The following is a 21,943-nucleotide window of genomic DNA, read 5'->3' as shown; positions in this document are numbered from 1 at the left end:
ACACCTTCACAACAACTAATACAGATCTTGTACTAAATCTTTTGCATAATTTACACATTCCACAATATAAAGCTTCATAAAATATGCACTTTTTAAATATCATTTGTATAAGACAAAGGGTTTCATAAAACCATTTATGAATCAATTAGGGACAACTTTTCTAATTCGAGCAGCTTGTTCTTTTTCTAAATCATTTAAAGAAACTCTCCTCCTTCCCCCCCCCCCATTCAAAACTCTTCCCTCCCTCCCTCCACCCTCCCTTCCCCCCACCAACCCATTTCTTGTAGCCCTCAGCGCGGGAAGGCAGTGGCCGGCCTGTGCGGCAGGCCACTCAGCCAGAAATAGGGGCGACGAGCTTCGGGTCCCGCTCACAGCCTGCAGGACACGCTGGGAGGGAGAGGAGCTACTGCACATGCGCGCAGACTCCACCACACATGCGGACAGCTGCTGGCACTGTTTTCAGCGCAGGGCTGTAGCTCCACCCCCCCCACTCCACGAGAAACGCCGCGCCAGGACCCGGGACACACAGCAGAGCAGCCAGAATCCTTACTAAGTTTTTTGCCGCCGTTTTGAGCGCACAAAGTCGGCGCATCCCGGGAGAGTGCGCCGGGAAAAAAGGGTTGGGGAAATTTGGGCCCATACTTTGGATGCAATATCAAAAAATGCCAGACGTGCAATATGCTTAATCCAATTCTGCTCTGGTAATACAATTCCTTAACAGCCAACAAACACTTATGAACTCTGATGGATCCGTGTCAACTAAAGCTTAGATATTTTTCCACACATATACCAAAGGTTACTGAAGCCTAGCAAAAAAAAATTAAAATTACCCTGCACATGAAAACATTTAAGATAGTGGATTACACCTTATTTTAATACTTTTTCCCCCTCATTTTGTACCAGGATAGTTTTCGGATTTAATTTAGATTTGGTTTATTGCCTAGTTACCTGCGGGAGAACACCAGTGGCAGGTCGGGGCCATAAAAGGAGCTGCGAGCGGAGGCCCTGGGAACAGCATGGAAGCATACTACTTCAGGGAGCAGCACGAGCTGCGAAGACAGCAAGGGGTGACGTCAGCAAGGTCCAGTTCAGTGATTGGAGTGTGGGCAGATACAGCAGGAGCGGCGAGATCAGGGCGAAGGAGCAGCGAGAGACTGTGGAGGGATGTGATTGGAGCCCAGGAGAGGCGCGAGATTGGAGCCAGGGGTCCAGGCGCAGCACGGAGGCCAACCCACACTGCGATATGTGTGCGCACTAGATCCGTGCAGCAGAGCAGGGCTCCAGTTATCTTGGGTAAGCCTTGCCACTGGACCAAGACCTAGCTCTGTCAAGCCCGTGTGGTGGCTGGTGTGTAACGGTCACCACACATTAAGAAAAATCCACGCACAGGCATCTTCCACCCTTCAGGATGTAGGTTCAGGAGCAGGAATTTCAGGTCCTTCATTGGAACACCTGTGAACTTATCCTTTTTTGGCGTGGAAGCAAATCATCCTCGTTTCGAGGGACCGCCTATGATGATGAGTTACTAGCAAGTGATTGCTAATAAGATCAAATACTAAACACTGCCTAGATTTGCTCAGCTGTCGAACTAGGGCTCTTCACAATTAACAGCATTTTTGATGAAGTTGGTCTGCAAATAGCTCAAGATTAGAATTTTCATTCGTTTCCTTTGGAAAAGCAACCTTGGGATATGTACACTTTGCTACAAACTATGTTACATTTTGAAAGGAGGTGAGATGGCAAAATGATTTTTCAAACAAAAGCTCATCAATTAGTTAGAATCCCAACATAGTAAAGAGTGTCTTTTGCAATTGCAAATTACTAGAGTATAGTGACTCTTCCAGTGTTGCAAATAAGTTTTTTTAGCAAGTTGAATCGATATTTTATTACTTAACTGTATTATAAAACAAGCTTATGTATTGAATAGCTGAGCCACATAGACTAGGAAGGTCTCTGCTGCAAATTCCAGCTGGTGTTGCGTTAGCTGATATTAGGCGGGTGCACTATAATTGGCCTGAGTGCGCAAAGGGAGGGAGTGTTGGAGGAGCACACAAGAATGTCAGCCACGGGCAGGATTGGGTTCTATCTGTTGCAGACTGTCAATATGCACCGTCGAGACTCCAACATGAATAATGGTCACTTGGGCAAAGTGCTCGAGGGGAAAATTGGCAAGGAAATATGCTACATAAAGAAAACTAGAGATTAAGATCTCATAAATCTAGCATACACATGGAGATACAGAAATTGTGTAAAGTACATGGAGACCAATTTTAAGTGGTCAAAATAGTCATAAAAATGGAACAAGATTTTGAAAACAATGACTTTTGTAAATAAAGAACAGAAAACAGGGATCATATATCTGTACGGCAAAAATAAATCAGTACAAATCTCTATTAGATAAAGGAAAGAAAAGACTAGAGTATTATATTTTCTACAAAATACTGCATCTTTTTATCAATGAAGAAGATATGCTCACCAAATAGTGCTTCAACTCTTTTTTTAAAAAGTCAACTTTCTTGGCAGCATGGAGACCCTGAAGGGATTCATTCTCTGCTAGGGTACTCAGTGATGCCAGTTGTGATGCAAATCCCTTCAACCCAGACTAATTCCATTGCAAACAAAGGAGACAAATGAGCCTTCAAACTGCTAAGAGCTGTTGAACCTCAGAATCTATGATATTGATAGGAGTGTCGTTTTAAAAATCCCCCAATTTATTGGTATTAGTTTCTTTTTTCTATAAAAATGGGGAGTACTTTGAATGAAATCATTCCCTTTGGCATTACATTCCCCTCTATCCCTAGATCATGAACATCCCAGGACCTTTAAGTAGAAAAAAATATTTCTTAAAAGAATATAATTACAGCTAGGTATGACTAATAGGCACTTATTCATAGAATTCCAGTTTATAACACGTTGCCCTTATATGGCCCTTCCTTTAATCCAAAGAAGCCTTCTTTTCAGAGAGCATGCATGGATCTCCATCAAAAGTGCTACAAAATAGACACTCTCTACCAGTCTTAAAGACATATCACAGACTTGATTTCAAATGAACTCCCACTGCCCCGAATTCTTTCTTCAATATTCACTGTAGCAGGCACACTCAAGAGCCTAGCAAATGACAATATCTCAAAAATAATAGGGCCTAAAAATTCGGGGGTTTAGCACCAACCGTTAAGGCCTGATTTGGAGAAAAAAAAGGCGGCCGCTGAGCTTCCGTCTGCTGGTCCCGTGGCAGCTGCCATTTTCGGCTGGGCGGCAGTGCTACCAATGTCTGCGCTCGCTATCATTATAGAGATTATGCAGATCGTGATGTCTGTGAGTGTGCAATGTGCACTTGATGCCCGATCTGCCATTTTGGAGTGCGCCGTTCCACTTACCAACCTGTCTTAATTGCAACCAGCTAAGCAAGCGTTGACAAGCAGGAAGGAGGCTCCAGCAGAGATATTTAAAGGGATCATCAACAACAACTTGCAGCCAACATGTTTCTTCAGTTTGACTGGTTCTGTGGAACTTTCTGCAACTCTAGCAGTTTTATAAACTTCAAGGTTTGAAGGTCATAGGGAGCATCGGGCAAGTGGAGTAGGCCTTCATTCTTATATAAAGGCTGCTGGTCACAACACGTGCTCAGTTATGGGAGCTCTACTGATAATGCCTCTCGCACTCTAGTATCTTTGGGAGAGGAAGTGGAGACAGTGAAGATGAGAAAATGTGCACAGTAGGAGGAGGAGGAGAGCCATGAGGAAGCTAAACAGGAAGGTCTTAACCCCTCTAGGTTCTTCCGAGAGCACTTCTCTTATATCCATTTAAGTGAGGAGCAGATTATTAGGAGACTCCGCTTCACCAAGAATATGGTCACAGAAATTTGCCACCTTCTACAGCCTGAGAGCAGGCTCTCACTGTGGCCTTCAATTCTTTGCCAGTGGATCTTTCTAGTCTACAGCAGGAGACATCTACCAGTTTGCCATCCATCACTGCATCCGGGAGGTCACAGAAGCTCTCTACTCCAGGAGAAGGGACTACGTTTTCTTCTCTCCAAGCAGAGAAGCAGAAGATCGCGCATGTGACTTTGCTTGGATTGTGGCCTGGATAAGAGGGAGTCATGGAATTTCACAGCATTCTCCTGGGCACAAAGCTGAAATGGGAGCCACCACAAAACAAAGACTCCAAACAAAACTAATAATTGATTCACAAGTACTATAATCGACTAATCACCCTTGTGCAATCCCTAACTATCTGTCATTCGGCAGGAGTCAGGGCGGGCTGGCTGGCCGGCCGACAGGCTGCGGCAAGGGCGGAGTGGCAGTGGCGGGAGTAGAAATGCTGTCATCCTGAGAGAGGACAGCAGGTTCCTGCTCCACAGACTCAATGCCATTCCCATAGGGCAGCGCCTCAGCATTCCTAGCAATCTGTTGGAGGACAGATTGCTGGCCTGCTTCGACACCCTGCAAGCCCCGGTCGACACTGGTAAACCCAGCCATGATGACAGCAGCGTGATCTTGCATGGCAGCAAACCGAGACTGCAGAACAGCGGTCTGTGCTTCTGCTGCAGCACTAAGACTTTGGGTCGCTTCCGCCTGTGCTGCAATGTCAGTCGTGACATCGCCCATCTCACGCAGCATCATGACTGGGTCGACACGACATGGAGTTTTCCATCATTTCCAGTCTGGAAATCGTGGGCTCCAAGCTCTGCATAAAGCTTTGGCCAATGTTGGAGGCAGGCTCCTCCATGCTCCTCGACATTGCCAAGAGGCTCTCTGGCAGGCTTGCCATTGCACCTAGCAATTCGGTGTGCATACCCATCACCCTTCTTCTGAAGGCCATCCAATCGAGGTCCTCATCTGAGTCGTGTGCAGCAGAACTCTCCCTCCAGGGAGCTGGCCCCGAGCTACCCTTTCGCCCGGCCTTGCTGCAGTCCACTCATGCCTGATGCCTCACTCTGTGCAGATCCTACATCTACACTACCCTCTAAATTATGCACAGTGCCAGTTTCTGAGCTGGTGTCTGGAAGTGTCAGATGCAGTGATGGTGTGTGTTCTTGTCTCTTACTCTCCTCCATCACCTCGGGGTCAGACTCAGCAGTTGCTTGACCTTGGTTATCTGAAAGCAGAAAGACACAAGGGTCAGGTTGTGGTAAGCGGGGTGGGGGAAAAGAGCAAGATATGCATGCATACAGCATCAGCAGCTTGTAAGTGAGGAGAGATTGTGGGATGAAGGGGAAGTGGAATGCGAGAGGAGGGTTAGGAATGAGCATGCTGTTGTTGTCCCCAAGGGCTTCAACTTCACCTGCTGCCACGACCTCGGCGACTTCCACTCCAGTGACGTCGAGCACATTCTACTGCAGTTGGCTCAAGGTCTGTATTGAGACTTGCCCCACTCCACCCTGACACCATCTCCACCTGTCTGCCGCTGTTGCCGGCGATTATGCGTGACTTTAGCCTGTAAGAGAAAGGGAAGTGCGTCAATGACTGTGGAGCAATGTGTTTGGGTGATGTGCCTGCTATAGCCGAATAGTTGTCAGTGTGTGCAAGGTGTGAGATGCAGGTGTGATTGCTGCAGCTGCAGCAGTGGTAAGGTTGTGAGGGTGAAGTGAAGCCATGATTACGAGGTATGAGTGGTGAAAGGTAGAGATTGTTGGCAGGTGAGTGAAGGGGGTGCAGTGCATTGAGCAGTGTGTGAGGCTTGTGATGCAGATGGTGGGATATGGCATTTGTTGAGGCCTTCACTCATCTTGACCTGCCATATGTGGTATTAAACTTCTTGTGGCATTGGATCTAGGACCTGGGGATCACATTGTTCGCCGACACATAAGCAGATATCTCCTGCCAGAGCCTTCTACATGTATGTACCGATGGCTTCCACCACCAGTGCCTCCAGAGTTATATCTGAGAACTGTGTTGCTCTCTCCCTATGCTGCCACCCAGACATCTCTTCCTGTTTAGTTCTGCTTCCAAATTGCGCTTCAGATGGAATGACAATGAAGTGCTGCTGCATCAAAGCACCTTTGCTTTAAAGTAGTGGAGAAAGCCTAGGCCAAACAGAACTTGGAAGTAGACTGCACCCAATATCGGCCCACCTGTTGAGCAGTAAGCCAATGAGCAGCGGTTTTAGTGCGGAGATCAGCACTATAATCAAGTAAATAAGCACTCCTGGACCACTTTGACACAGCGCAACTAAATAGCGCTGGACCATGACACCGTCCAATTTCTAGGCCTAGCTATCTTTAAAATATAGGATGCTTACTGAAAAATAAATTTGAGTGACAAACTCAAACAGCGAGTGGGTGATGTAAATTACAGCAAGCTGTTTACACATTCAATAGCACAAGTTGTAATGGAACAGATAAATAATTCCAGGAACAGCTCCCAAGATATACAAGCAGTGTTCTCATGTGATATGATGTGGAATTCAAAATGAGATTACTTATTGATACTGGAGAAAAGTCAATGAGCGCAGCACTAATGATCAAATATCCTTGTTGAAGAAAGTCAGAATGACCTCAAGAAAGGTTAAGCAAAAGTCACGTTGTTTTTTTCTTATTTAAATGATTTGTGAATCAGAAACAATTTAAGATATATACTTGTAGGACTCAATTGCAAATAAATGGATACATTTACAATTAAAAGCAATAAAAATCAGCTTCAGTAACAAAAAAATGCATTCTATATAAGAGTTTTGCAAGTTTCTGGAAAAATAGCTACAAAATAAAGTGCCATAGGTTGAATGTACATATTATTCACATTTATATATTTATTTGACATTGGAATATCACAAGGTACTCCACAAACTCCCTGCTACAAATAATAGAAATCTGAGCAAAAAAAACAAAATTCAATCAATATTGCACAATATTTTTCTGTTCTTCTTACCAAGTAGGTCTTGGTCTGCTCAAGTAATCTTGTATCGAAGGTCCTGAAGAAGGAGCAGGGCCTCGAGCTCTTGCAAGAGCTACTGGATTAACAAAGGCCTAAAAAAGGAAGGAATATTTAGGCAATTGGAGCAAGGATTTATAAATATTAATCTTTGCAAACATTAAATAGTAAAACAAAGATGTTACCTCGGTATCCGTTTATCCAAATGTAGGGGGAAGACATTCACTGTCCATTTATCTAATCAATGCTGCTGACTTACTCATATAAAATATATTTTTATAGCCCACTTATTTCACAGGGTTGCCTCTAATAGTAAAAGCATTACTGAAGGGACCAGTAAAGTTAACAAATGAATATGAGCGCCACTGGAAACATAAAGACTTTCTTTTGGAGGCAGTTTACCCATCCTCTAAGAACTCCATTCCATTCTCCCAGTTTCTCTGTCTCCGTTGCATCTGTTCTGGCGACACCACCTTCTAGACTAGTGCTTCCGGAATGTCTTCATTTTTCCTCAACAGAGGATTCCTCTACCATGGCTGACAAGGCCCTTGACTGTGACCGTTCTATTACCCACACTTCAACTCTCACCCTTTCCCCTCAATCCCAGAACCACGATAAGGTTCCCCTTGTCCTCACCTTTGACCCCACCAGCCTCCACATTCAATGGATCATCCTCTGCCATTTCCACCACCTCCAGCGTGATCCCACCACCAAATACATCTTCATCCTCCTCTCTCCTTCCTTTTCAGCATTCCGAAGAGACCGCTCTCTCCGTGACAACCTGGTCCATTCCTCAATCACCCCCACCCCATCCCATGGCACCTTCTCGCGCAAGTGCAGGAGTTGCAACACCTGCCCTTTTTTCTCATCCCTTCCCGCTGTCTATGGTTCCAAACATTCCTTCCAGGTGAAACAGCGATTTACTTGTACTTCTTTCAATTTAGTATACTGGATTCACTGCTCACAATGTGGTCTCCTCTACATTTTGGAGACCAAATGCAGATTGGGTGACCGCTTTGCAAATCACCTCCATTCAGTCCGTAAGCGTGGCCCCGAGCTTCCAGTCGCCTGTCACTTTAATTCTCCGCTCCAATCCCACTCTGATATCTCTGTCCTTGGCCTTTTACACTATTCCAATGAAGCTCAGCATAAGCTCGAGGAATAGCACCTCATCTTACAGCCTTCTGAACTCAACATCGAGTTCAACAATTTCAGAGCATAACCCCTGCACCAATTTTTTTTTCTTTTTTTCTGTTTTTTTTCTCTTTCCTGTGGCAGCTGTTGATGACTTTTCCATTTACACCATTTCTAGACTCATCTTTTGTTTCTTAACTTGTTCCATTACCATCACCTTTTGCCTTGCACCATCATCCCTTTTGTCTCTTAATCTCTTCTGCCTTCCACCCTATCAAAGGTCTTCCCTTTTGTTCTTTACTCCTCTCCCCTCTTTCCCTGCCCCTACACTTGCTTAAAAACCTGTTACATCTCTAACTTTTTCCAGTTCGGATGAAGGGTCATTGACCTGAAACATTAACTCTGTTTCTCTCTCCACAAATGCTGACTGACCTGCTGAGAATTTACAGCATTTTCTGTTTTTATTTCAGATTTCCAGCATCCGCAGTATTTTGCTTTTGCACCCTTCCTCTTTGATGGCTAACAGTCACCAGTGGTAATGAGGGTCACAGAGGGACGTCTGCAGCCGGAATGGCAAGATTCACAAGTACCCAGTTGCTTTTAATTTGTTTTTGCAACTTCAGAAAAAAAGTGCACATATGTAAGCTATGCAGTTATCTTTCGTTGTTAAATCTACCCTGCAATATTAATGAGGCAGTGAGCAGCAAAGCAATCCCTTCCTCCACATGCAGATGCAATAGCCACGATGTCATAGTTAGACATGATATGCAAGAAATTACGATAATAACAGCTCCCAAACTCTGAGATACAACATAATGGTTGTTCAAGTACTTGGTTATTAGTCATCCTTTTCTGCCACCTAATACGATGGAAGCTGTGAAAGTGTTTTTGGTGAAACTTTTCCGGCTGTTGAGTGTGCCTTCTATACAATGTCTATGTTTCGCATCCATACAGAAGATTGGCAAGGACAACTGCCTTAAAAACCTTCAGCTTGGTGGTAACCTCGATACTGCCCTGATTGCAACGATGCTTGGACAGTCAACCAATGGCCATACCTGCTCTCTGTGGCCAAGGAGCGACAATTAACCAAGCCCGCTGGGTGGCAGGTGCAGAACGCTCTGTAGATATGCCGGGTAGCTGCGATATAAGCAGGTTTGCTAAACAAATCAGATGTAGACCAACTGGCGACGTTACTTATCGTGGGGTGGTGGGATAGTTGATGGCGCAGCCGTCTCTATAAAATGTCACATGTAGCCAATGACGAGAACGTCAAAACGAGTAAAGATGCCATGGAGAAATAAGCAGCAGCAATGTCGCATAACCTGAGATGGCAGAGGACCTCTTTGTGGTAAACATAGAAAATAGGTGCAGGAGTAGGCCATTCGGCCCTTCTAGCCTGCACCGCTATTCAATGAGTTCATGGCTGAACATGCAACTTCAGTACCCCATTCCCGCTTTCTCACCATACCCCTTGATCCCCCTAGTAGTAAGGACTTCATCTAACTCCTTTTTGAATATATTTAGTGAATTGGCCTCAACAACTTTCTGTGGTAGAGAATTCCACAGGTTCACCACTCTCTGGGTGAAGAAGTTTCTCCTCATCTCGGTCCTAAATGGCTTACCCCTTATCCTTAGACTGTGACCCCTGGTTCTGGACTTCCCCAACATTGGGAACATTCTTCCTGCATCTAACCTGTCTAAACCCATCAGAATTTTAAACGTTTCAATGAGGTCCCCTCTCATTCTTCTGAACTCCAGTGAATACAAGCCCAGTTGATTCAGTCTTTCTTGATAGGTCAGTCCCGCCATCCCGGGAATCAGTCTGGTGAACCTTCGCTGCACTCCCTCAATAGCAAGAATGTCCTTCCTCAAGTTAGGAGACCAAAACTGTACACAATACTCCAGGTGTGGCCTCACCAAGGCCCTGTACAACTGTAGCAACACCTCCCTGCCCCTGTACTCAAATCCCCTCGCTAAGAAGGCCAACATGCCATTTGCTTTCTTAACCACCTGCTGTACCTGCATGCCAACCTTCAATGACTGATGTACCATGACACCCAGGTCTCGTTGCACCTTCCCTTTTCCTAATCTGTCACCATTCAGATAATAGTCTGTCTCTCTGTTTTTATCACCAAAGTGGATAACCTCACATTTATCCACATTATACTTCATCTGCCATGCATTTGCCCACTCACCTAACCTATCCAAGTCACTCTGCAGCCTCATAGCATCCTCCTCGCAGCTCACACTGCCACCCAACTTAGTGTCATCCGCAAATTTGGAGATTCTACATTTAATCCCCTCGTCTAAATCATTAATGTACAGTGTAAACAGCTGGGGCCCCAGCATAGAACCTTGCAGTACCTCACTAGTCACTGCCTGCCATTCTGAAAAGTACCCATTTACTCCTAATCTTTGCTTCCTGTCTGACAACCAGTTCTCAATTCATGTCAGCACACTACCCCCAATCCCATGTGCTTTAACTTTGCACATTAATCTCTTGTGTGGGACCCTGTCGAAAGCCTTCTGAAAGTCCAAATATACCACATCAACTGGTTCTCCCTTGTCCACTCTACTGGAAACATCCTCAAAAAATTCCAGAAGATTTGTCAAGCATGATTTCCCTTTCACAAATCCATGCTGACTTGGACCTATCATGTCACCTTTTACCAAATCCGCTGCTATGACATCCTTAATAATTGATTCCATCATTTTACCCACTACTGAGGTCAGGCTGACCGGTCTATAATTCCCTGTTTTCTCTCTTTTTTAAAAAGTGGGGTTACATTGGCTACCCTCCACTTGATAGGAACTGATCCAGAGTCAATGGAATGTTGGAAAATGACTGTCAATGCATCTGCTATTTCCAAGGCCACCTCCTTAAGTACTCTGGGATGCAGTCCATCAGGCCCTGGGGATTTATCGGCATTCAATCCCATCAATTTCCCCAACACAATTTCCCGACTAATAAGGATTTCCCTCAGTTCCTCCTCCTTACTGGACCCTCTGACCCTTTTTATATCCGGAAGGTTGTTTGTGTCCTCCTTAGTGAATACCGAACCAAAGTACTTGTTCAATTGGTCTGCCATTTCTTTGTTCCCCGTTATGACTTCCCCTGATTCTGACTGCAGGGGACCTACGTTTGTCTTTACTAACCTTTTTCTCTTTACATATCTATAGAAACTTTTGCAATCCGTCTTAATGTTCCCTGCTAGCTTCTTCTCGTACTCCATTTTCCCTGCCCTAATCAAACCCTTTGTCCTCCTCTGCTGAGTTCTAAATTTCTCCCACTCACCTGGGTTCGCTGCTATTTCTGGCCAATTTGTATGCCACTTCCTTGGCTTTAATACCATCCTTGATTTCCCTTGATAGCCACGGTTGAGCCACCTTCCTTCAGTACCCCATTCCTGCTTTCTCTCCATACCCCTTGATCTCTTTAGCCTTAAGGGCCACATCTAACTCCCTTTTGAATATATCTAACGAACTGGCCTCAACAACTTTCTGTGGTAGAGAATTCCACAGGTTCACAATTCTTTGAGTGAAGAAGATTCTCCTCATCTTGGTCCTAAATGGCTTACCCCCTTATCCTTAGACTGTGACCCCTGGTTCTGGACTTCCCCAACATCGGGAACATTCTTCCTGCATCTAACCTGTCCAATCCCATCAGATTTCTATATGTTTCTATGAGATCCCCTCTCATTCTTCTAAATTCCAGTTAATATAAGCCAAGTCAATCCAGTCTTTCTTCATATGTCAGTCCTGCGGGAATCAGTCTGGTGAACCTTCGCTGCACTCCCTCAATAATAAGAATGTCCTTCCTCAGATTAGGAGACCAAAACTGCACACAATACTCAAGGTGTGGTCTCACCAAGGCCCTGTACAACTGCAGTAAGACCTCCCTGCTCCTATACTCAAATCCCCTCGCTATGAAGGCCAGCATGCCATTTGCTTTCTTTACAGCCTGCTGTACCTGCATGCCTACCTTCAATGACTGATGTACCAAGGCAACCAGGTCTCGTTGCACCTCCCTTTTTACTAATCTGTTGCCATTCAGATAATAATCTGCCTTCCTGTTTTTGCCACCAAAGTGGATAACCTCACAATTATCCACATTATACTGCATCTGCCATGCATTTGCCCATTCACGTAACCTCTCCATGTCCCCCTGCAGCTTCCTAGCATCCTCCTCACAGCTCACACCGCCACCCAGCTTAGTGTCATCTGCAAACTTGGAGATATTACATTCAATTCCTTCGTCTAAATCATTAATGTATATTGTAAATAGCTGGGGTCCCAGCGGCACCCCACTAGTCACTGCCTGCCATTCTGAAAAGGACCTGTTTATCCCGACTCTCTGCTTCCTGTCTGCCAACCAGTTATTCTGATATCGCGAAGATCTCTCTGACACACAATGATATAGCCTATTGGTCCCATTGTCAGGACTTTGAGTGAATCCATGATGCCATTACTTTTCTGGCTGTCAAAACACAGCGCTTGAGATAACCAGTTCGCTCCTAACTTACAAATTGAGGAGTGGGGAACTATTTCTATTTACACCACCAATCCCATGGCTACCTAAAACCAGACTGTTCGCAGCCTTGCTGTCCTATTTGACCCTGCGCTGAGCTTCCAATCATATAGTCACTCCATCACCAAAACTGCCTACTTCCACCTCCGTAACACGCCCGTCTCCGACCCTACCTTTGTTGCCTCGAGACTTCACTATTCCAATGCTCTCCTCGCCAGCCTCCTATTTTCCATCCTCCATAAGATGAGCTCCTCCAAAACTCTGTTTCCCAAATCCTAACTTGCAGCAAGTCCTGTTCACCTATCATCCCTGTTTTCAAATCTCTCCATGGTCTCGCCCCTCCCTATCTCTGTAACCTCCTCCAGCCCTATAACCCCCTGAGATATCAGAGATCCTCCAATTCTGACCTCTTGGGCATCCCAGATTTTCATTGCCCCCACGTTGGCTGATGAGTCTTCAGCTGCGTAGGCCCTAAGCTCCAGAATTCCCTCTCTAAACCTCTCCACCTCTCTTCTTGAAAACGCTCCTGAAAACTTACCTCTTTGACCAAGTTTTTGGTCACTTGTCCTAACATCTCCTTTAAGTGGTTCAGTGTAAAATTTTGTTTGTTAATGCTCCAATGAAATGGCTTGGGACGTTTTACTATATTAAAGGCTCTATATAAATGAAAGTTGTTGTTGTTAAACGTGTCGCAGCATCCCGTCCTATGCATGCATTGAAGTTTCTCTTAATGATTATCTTATTGAAAACAGGGATTGCAGTGATGAAGTTCATTGTAGAACTTCCTTTTCCTTCTCTGGGCTTATGGTGGGTGTGTAAATACTTATGACGGGAGTATATCATTCATGAGACAGACGCAGTTGCACATACACTAGCTGGTTGTTTATGCCCATAGATAAACTCTCCAGTATGGCAACCATGTAATTACGAATTTGCAAACCTAACACCAGCAAGGCAATGTTCTGCACCGAGTGTCCTCGCCAGAAGAATGTAAAACCTATACCGGCCTTAGTCAGCTGCCTCCCACCAACCAATCTACCCCACATTGAACCAGCTCTCTAGCGACCAATGCTGTCCTCCCCTGCTTATGTCAGCTGCTTGCAAATTGTCCAACAAAGTACAAACAGTCCACAATTAGTAGTCAAAATCTTGCTCAGTTGCTGATTTGGATCACATAATGAGTAATCTACCAGACATGGTAATCTGACCTGGTTAGTGGAGGCAGGCAATATCTAGGACAACTTTTCTAGTCTCCTCCACATTTGGGTTGAGTAGTGTGGTTGCAAGAAGGGTTGCTCAATCACCCAGGGAACAACAAACAATACTTCTGTCTTCAAATCCGGCACTGAATGACTTGTGTTCTGGGCCACCTGCATGCAGGTCTATGACTACGAATGCCAGTCTCACCAAGCCTGTCACTTCAACACTCATCCATCACTACAGGTTTTTGATTCAGTTAATTCAGAAACTAGGGTCCTGAACTTAAAGAAAGGAAACTTCGACAGCATGAGACATGAATTGGCTAGGATAGACTGGAGAATGATACTTAAAGGGTTGACGGTGGATAGGCAATGGCAGACATTTAAATATCACATAGATGAACTACAACAACTGTACATCTCTGTGTGGCGTAAGAATAAAAAAGGGAGGGCGGCTCAACCGTGGCTAACAAGGGAAATTAGGGAAAGTGTTAAATCCAAGGAAGAGACATATAAATTGGCCAGAAAAAGCAGCAAACCTGAGGACTGGGAGAAATTTAGAATTCAGCAGAGGAGGACTAAGGATTTAATTAGGAGGGGGAAAGAATATTATCTGAATGGCGGCAGATTAGGAAAATGGGATGTGCAACTAGACCTGGGTGTCATGGTACATCAGTCATTGAAAGTTGGCATGCAGGTACAGCAGGCGGTGAAGGCGGCAAATGGTATGTTGGCCTTCATAGCTAGGGGATTTGAGTATAGGAGCAGGGAGGTCTTACTGTAGTTGTACAGGGCCTTGGTGAGGCCTCACCTGGAATATTGTGTTCAGTTTTGGTCTCCTAATCTTGCTATTGAGGAAGTGCAGCGAAGGTTCACCAGACTGATTCCCGGGATGGCAGGACTGACATATGAGGAGAGACTGGATCAACTGGGCCTGTATTCACTGGAGTTTAGAAGGATGAGAGAGGATCTCATAGAAACATATAAAATTGACAGGACTGGACAGGTTAGATGCAGGAAGAATGTTCCCGATGTTGGGGAGTTCCAGAACCAGGGGACACAGTCTAAGGATAAGAGGTAAGCCATTTAGGAATGAGATAGGAGAAACTTCTTCACTCAGAGAGTTGTTAACCTGTGGAATTCCCTACCGCAGAGAGTTGTTGATGCCAGTTCATTGGATATATTCAAGAGGGAGTTAGATATGGCCCTTATGGCCAAAGGGATCAAGGGGTATGGCGAGAAAGCAGGAAAGGGATACTGAGGTGAACGATCAGCCATGATCTTACTGAATGGCCTACTTCGGCACCTATTTTCTATGTTTCTATGAATGGTGGTGCAGGCTCGAAGGGCCGAATGGCCTATTCCTGCACCTATTTTCGATGTTTCTATGTAACCTTTGCCAAGAAAGAAAATGACTGCTGGACCAATCATCAAATGATACTCAAAGTTGTCCTGATAGTTGGTGCCAAGTTGCCGAGTGGTAGTGGGAAAACCACCAAAGAAATTGAATTAATTGATCTCTGGAATCTAGTATATTAGGCGATCAAGCATATCTAAATGCCACAAAAATTGGTTTAATGAGAATGACAAATCCATCGGACCTCTGTTTGATAGAAATAGGAGAGTGCTTCAGAATCTATTTGTTGACCAAGAAGGCTACTTCTACAGACCACTGCCACAAAATGCAGATCACACACTGCCAAATAGCAGGAAGCTATGGCAGCAGAGTTGCAGAAATATGTCAAAAGGCATCACTCAAAACAGTTTCTTGCAGAATTGAAGGCTGTCTAATGATGTGATGGTATCAGTAAAGATCATCATCATCATCATCATCATCAGGCAGTCCCTCGAAAAGAGGATGACTTGCTTCCACGCCCCAAAAAAAGGATGAGTTCACAGGTGTTTTGAATGAAGAACCCGAACTACATCCTCAAGGGTGGAAGATGCCGGTGCGTGGATTTTTTTTAAAAGCGTGGTGGCCGTTGCACACCAGCCACCACACGGGCTTGACAGAGCTAGGTCTTGGTCCAGTTGCAAGGATTACCCAAGACAACTGGAGACTTGCTCTGCTACACGGACCTAGTGCACACACATATCACAGTGTGGGCTGGCCCCGTGCTGCTCCTGGGTCCCTGGCCCTGAACTCACGCCTCCCCTGGGCCCCGATCACATCCCTCCACAGTCTCTCGCTGCTCCTGCTGCATCACCGACTTGGACCTTGCTGACATCACTCTTTGCTGCCGTCGCCCTCTTGCACCAACTCGTGCTGGACCTTGTAGTGGCATGCCTCCACACCTGTTCCCTGGGCCACACGTCTCTACTGGTCGGGGCCATAAAAGGAGCAGCATGTGGTCCAGGGAGCAGCGTGGAGGCATGCCATTACATCAGTAAAGAGCAGAGATGGTGGATCACGGATACGGATCGAGAGGTAATATGCCAGCGATAGGTACAGCACTTTGAGGAGTTGCTGAACAGAGTCGTTTACTGTTAAGGGAGCATTGGACCGCATTCAGCCTTACCATCTTAGATGCTCCAGCGATCATCAGGGAAATAGAGGCTGCCACAAAGTCTATGAAGAATGACATTCCTGAATTGATTAATAAGATGGGATGTTTTAGCCCTTATTAAGCGTCTGTATAATTTGGAGAGCAGGTCCCACAGGATCTATAGGTGGCAACCATCATCAAGATGTACAAGAACAAAGGAGAGCAGTCTGACTTTGGTAACTATCGGGGCATCTCACTTCTATCTATAGTTAGATGGATTCGGAGTAAGATTCTTCTTGATCATTTGCTCCTGAATATAGTGGAAGGAGACTTCTGGAATCACAATGTGGCTTAAACGCTAATCGATCAACCACGGACATGATCTTCATTGCTTGCCAAATTCAGGCGAAATGCAGGAAGCAAAATCAAGACCTATTTATTTCATTTGTTGACTTGACCAAAGCTTTTGATGCTGTCAGTCAGCCTGGACTTTGGAGATTCAAGATTAAATTTGGTTGTGGGAGAATTTATTTTCAGACCTTATACAGCTCCATGATATGCAGCAGTGTGTGTATTGACAGTACTCTGCCCGAACTTTAATGTGGTATCTTCAACAGCATATCCTTCCTGTGCAATCCCTGCCATCGAGGTCAAGAGTAGCAATGTCCTGGCAACACCATCACCTCAAAGTCATACATTCTGACTTTGGCTTACGTCATCATTCGCTAATCATCACTGGGTCAGAATCCTTAAACTCCCTACCTAACACAATGGGAACACCAGTACTACAAGGATTGCCGTGGTTAAAGAGGTCCACCACCACGTTCTCAGGACAGATAGATACAGGCAAAAAATGTGGCCTTGCCAGCAATGTCCCCTGTAATTTTTATTTGTACAGAGTGATCCACGAACTCCTCTGAGCACAACTTCTTTGTCCATGGGCAAATTTTACGACAACTTAAACCATATATATAACAATGAAAGTAAATAAAGTTGACACTTATTCAACATTAATTACAGTTACATCATGCTGGAAATATCTCCAGTCTGTCTTTCTGTTTTCCAGTGATGGAAAATTCTGTCAAGGTTGACAATCCACCTCTCCTAATAGGTCACATTATACTTCCAGTCTCGCACGTTCCGAACTACCTCTCCTCTCCGCTCAACGGTCCCATTCTTCCTCTCCGCTCAGCGGTCCCATTCTACCTCTCCGCTCAGCGGTCCCATTCCACCTCTCCGCTCAGCGGTCCCATTCCACCTCTCCGCTCAGCGGTCCCATTCCACCTCTCCGCTCAGCGGTCCCATTCCACCTCTCCGCTCAGCGGTCCCATTCCACCTCTCCCCTCAGCGGTCCCATTCCACCTCTCCCCTCAACGGTCCCATTCCACCTCTCCCCTCAACGGTCCCATTCCACCTCTCCCCTCAACCGGTCACATTCTACCTCTCCACCTCTCCGCTCACCGGTACCTCTCCACACCTCGACTGTTAAGCTCCTCTTTTTCAACACAAGAGCTCGCACTTTCAAGAGAGTAGATGCGAAAGAGCAGGGAGGATACACATCCCTTGAAAGTCTGGGCTTAGATCATAAACAACTGTAAAAATCCATTTATCTCCCAGTGAAATGTAACTCTCAATCAGGCATGCACGCGGTTTTGAAATGTACAATGGACAATGTTGTTTTATTTAAATTTTGGATTTTATGCAAATCTCTTTCAGCTCCCTCACTTTTTTGGTGCCAAAAAAGTAAATTAAATTTACAGCACAGAAGGAGGCCATTGAGTCCATCGCATCTGCTGGCCAAAAACGACCAACCAGTACTTGGTCCGTAGCCTTGTAGTTTACAGCTCTTCAAGTACTTTTTAAATACGACTACCACATTTTCAGGCAGTGTGTTCCAGACACCCATCACCCACTGGGAGAAAAAAATTCTCTTTAACTCCTGTCTACTTCTACCAATTACTTTATTTTTTTTTCCCTTTTTAATAAAAAAAAATAAAGATTTTTTTTTTATAGAGGCCCTGATAACCTTATTTTCTCTGAATTTAGAAAAACAAACATCTAGACCATTAAAGGGGCTGGACATTTAGTAATCAGCAGTGACAATCCTCACTGCAAACATACTGACCCGATCCTAATGCTGTATTTTAAAAAGGGATGGGGGAAGGAGGGAAAAAAAAACACAAAAAATTAACTGGTAACTGTGTCCATAGTGGATATTAGTGACTTGTCTGTGTCGGTCAGGCTGAGCTGACGATGTGGGCCTGTGCAATACCTGGATCCATGTTGTTCTTTCCCTGCCCTGCTGTCTCATCCTCCCGCAACTTCCTCCAGATCTTCTCTTGCGCACACAAACTACATCAGTCAGCGCCCACCCCCCTTCCCTAAATCACCTCCTTGCCACCTTCACCCCTGCTCCAGCTCATTGTTGTGTGCGGCCTGTGTATTTCAGTGAGTGGGACCTTACAAATTGCTGCTCGGTCGCGCACCTGAGAAGAAACATTGCTTGCCAGCATCGACCACATCCCGAGAACAAATTAAAAAAAGAAACCAAACTGTCCACATCACGGATTTCAATTTAAAGCTCAGAAACAGGGTGTTACTGATTACTCATCTAGACTGGAACTTCAAAATGAAATGTGCTTATTTTATAAAATATATGTAGCCTGCCCAGTGGCTTTGCTCCAGTCACATACCAAGATCTGAGCAACTTCAACTAATTCTAAACCCATCAGTGTCACCGGGGTCTTGATTTTAAGCTTTCACTAGAATGGACAGACTCGTGAAACATGTCACCCATATCCAGTGAGAACCCCATGTAATAAAAACACAACAAAACTAGAAAACTCGCGAAACTGTCAGCAGGTCAGGCAGCATCTTCCCAGAGAACAAAGGTTGGCATTTCAGGTGTGGAGACTACATCAGAATGGGAAGATATAACCGATGAGCAACATTTTTAAAAAGAGGCTGAATGGGGGACAGCAGGCGGAACTGGGGGGTGGTGGCGGGGCGGGGAGAGGCGGGAGTTGAATGGGGGGAAAGTGGGACTCTTCTCCTGTTCTATTCCTTTTTCAATGCTCTTCACCTGTGATATCCTTTAGTTCGCGCCACAAGCTGCCTGATCTGCTGAGCACTCAAGCGTTTTCAGGTGTTTCAGATTCATAGAATCCACAGTATTGTGCTTTTTGAGAATTTAAAAAAACCACAGCTGGGCTCATTCAGCCCAGACACATAAGAACAGGAGTAGGCCATTCAGCCCCTCAAGCCTGTTTTGCCATTCAATGAGATTATGGGTGATCAGTGTCCTAACTCCATCCACCCGCCTTAGCCCTATTTACATTCATACCCTTGTCTACTACTAGGCAAAAATCTATCAATCTCAGATTTTAAATGATTAACTGAACTAGCATCAACTGCTTTTTATGGGAGAGCTCCACACTTCTATCACCCCTTGCGTGAAAAAGTGTTTCCTATCTTCTCTCCTGAATGGCCTGTCTCTGATTTTAAGGTTATGGTCCCTTGTCCTAGACTCCCCCACTTGCGGAAAAGGCTTCTCTCTATCTATCCCATCTATTCCTTCCAAAATCTTAAAAATTACCAGGCAATACAAATCTAGTTTATGCAATCTCGCCTCATAATCTAACCCTTGCAGCCCTGTTGAATCTGCGCTGCACTCCTTCCAAGGCCAACGTATCCTTTCTAAACTGCCGTGCCCAGAACTGTATAAAGTACTCCAGATGTGATCTTTATATAGCTGTCCCAAACTTCCTCCCATTTATTTTCTAACCCTCTAGTTATAAAGGCTAACATTCTACAGTATTCGCCTTTTGACTCTTTTTTTGTACCTGACCACTACCTTTTAATGATGTGTACATGGACCCCCAAATCTCTTTGGACCTCCACTATTCCTAGCTTTTCACCATTTAAATAATACTCAGATTGATGCATTTTTTGGTTCAAAATGAATGATCTCACACTTAACTGCATTGAAAACCATCTGCCACAGTTGGACATATGAATCTCTATTGCATTATAGAAGTTATTAATGTAGTGAATAATTGAGGCCCCAGCACAGAGCCTTGTGGAACACTCCTCGTCACTTCCTTCCAAATGGAGTGCATACCCATTATCCCCTAAGCCGGTCAACAATTTGCCTTCAATTCCATGAGCTTAATTTTAACAGTCTCTTATGTGGAACTTTATCATATGCCTTCTAGTAGTCCATATAAATTACATCCATAGACATTTCCCAGTCCACTATTTAGTTAGTTCCTCAAATAATTCAATCTTTAACACCATTATTTTTTCTAATGCAGTTTTCTTTCTTATGTTAACTTTATTGAGTGCCAGTCCTTGATTCATTATTAGTTTCCCTGTAATGTCAGGTATATTATTCTCTTCCTCCAATGTGAATGCAAGAACATAAGTAATAGGAGTAGGCCATTCAGTCCTTTGAGTCTTCTACCTCAACTCCACCTTCCCGCACTATTCCTATATACCTTGGTTCCCTTAGTATCCAAAAATCTATCTGTCTTGAATATACTCAATGACTGAGCCTCCACAGCCTTCTGGGACAGAGAATTCTAAAGATTCACGACCCTCAGTCTTAAATGGCCAACCTCTTATCCTGACACTATGCCCCTAGTTCTCGACTCTCCAGCCTGGGGAAACAACCTCTCAGCATCTACCCTGTCAATCCCCCTCAGAATCATACATGTTTCAACGAATTCACCTCTTATTCTTCTAAACTCCAGACAGTATAGGCCCAATCTACTCAATCTCTTTTAATTGGACAATCCAGACACTGCAGACTGAAACAAAGTAATTATTCAACAAGTCTGCAATTTCCTTATTTGCATTTGCAGTATTACTACATCTATCTTTAAAGGGCTCACATTACCCTTGACTACTCTGGCGGGTTCCAGCAGGAACGGCTCCTCCCGGGCCCACACTATCCGTCGGTCAGCACTCCCTTCACCGGCCTTTGAGAATACAGCGCGGAGGCCGGCTCCAGCTCGTTGATCCGAGGTTCGGGTTTAGGCCCCAAAAGGCCAGACCGGAAGACTGAGTCCCTGGATTCCGGGCCGATACTCACCACTCTGTTGTCCCGTTTCCCCATGGTTTCTCCCCCACAAACTGATCCCTTCCGTTTACAACCAGCTCTGCTTCCTCTCCCGCGCGTGCGCGTACTGGCCGCATCTCCTTAAAGGGGAACCACCCGCCCCAATCCGCGCCTGCGCAGTGCCCGCCCCCAATACGCGCTTGCGCCCCGGCCGTCCAATGACGAACCTGTAATTCTAAAACCCTCTGTGGCGCGGCGCGGCGCGGCGCGGCGCGTTGTGAGACCCGGGGGGGAGAGAGGACTGGGCACCGAGTGAGGGGGAGAGGGAACTCGGCACCGAATGAGGAGTGGGGGGAGAGGGGAATGGGCACCGATTGAGGAGGTGGGGGAGAGGGAACTGGGCACTGAGGGGGGAGAGGAGACTAGGCACCGAGTGAGGGGGGAGAGGGGAGAGGGGACTGGGCACTGAGTGAGGGGGAAGAGAGGGGACTGGGCACTGAGTGAAGGGGGGAGAGGGGACTGGGCACTGAGTGAGGAGGGAGTGGAGAGGGAACTGGGCAAGGAGTGAGGGAGGGGGGGGGAAGAGGGGACTGGGCACCGAGTGAGGGGGGGGGGAAGAGGGGACTGAGCACCGAGTGAGAGAGGGGGAGAGGGGACTGGGCACCGAG

The 21,943-nt window shown here is 45.5% G+C and overlaps 1 protein-coding gene across 2 annotated transcripts in view; it reads right to left on the bottom strand.

The window, feature by feature from the left end:
* fam133b (family with sequence similarity 133 member B) overlaps positions 1 to 21,442 on the bottom strand; it is a 68,404-nt gene extending 46,962 nt beyond the window's left edge. For both annotated transcript variants that reach the window (XM_070880917.1, XM_070880918.1), the window contains exons 1-2: positions 21,309 to 21,442; positions 6,867 to 6,964 (exon numbers count right to left, since the gene is read on the bottom strand). In XM_070880917.1, the coding sequence (XP_070737018.1) occupies positions 6,867 to 6,964; positions 21,309 to 21,332 (122 nt within the window). In that variant the 5' untranslated portion in view covers positions 21,333 to 21,442. The remainder of the gene's footprint in view (positions 1 to 6,866; positions 6,965 to 21,308) is intronic.
* Between the last annotated feature and the right edge of the window lie 501 nt (positions 21,443 to 21,943).

The sequence above is a fragment of the Pristiophorus japonicus genome, chromosome 5, assembly GCF_044704955.1.
Source record: "Pristiophorus japonicus isolate sPriJap1 chromosome 5, sPriJap1.hap1, whole genome shotgun sequence".
In the NCBI taxonomy this organism is placed as follows: domain Eukaryota; kingdom Metazoa; phylum Chordata; class Chondrichthyes; family Pristiophoridae; genus Pristiophorus; species Pristiophorus japonicus.
Note: the sequence above shows the minus strand (reverse complement) of the source record. Positions and strands in the feature narration are given on the sequence as shown.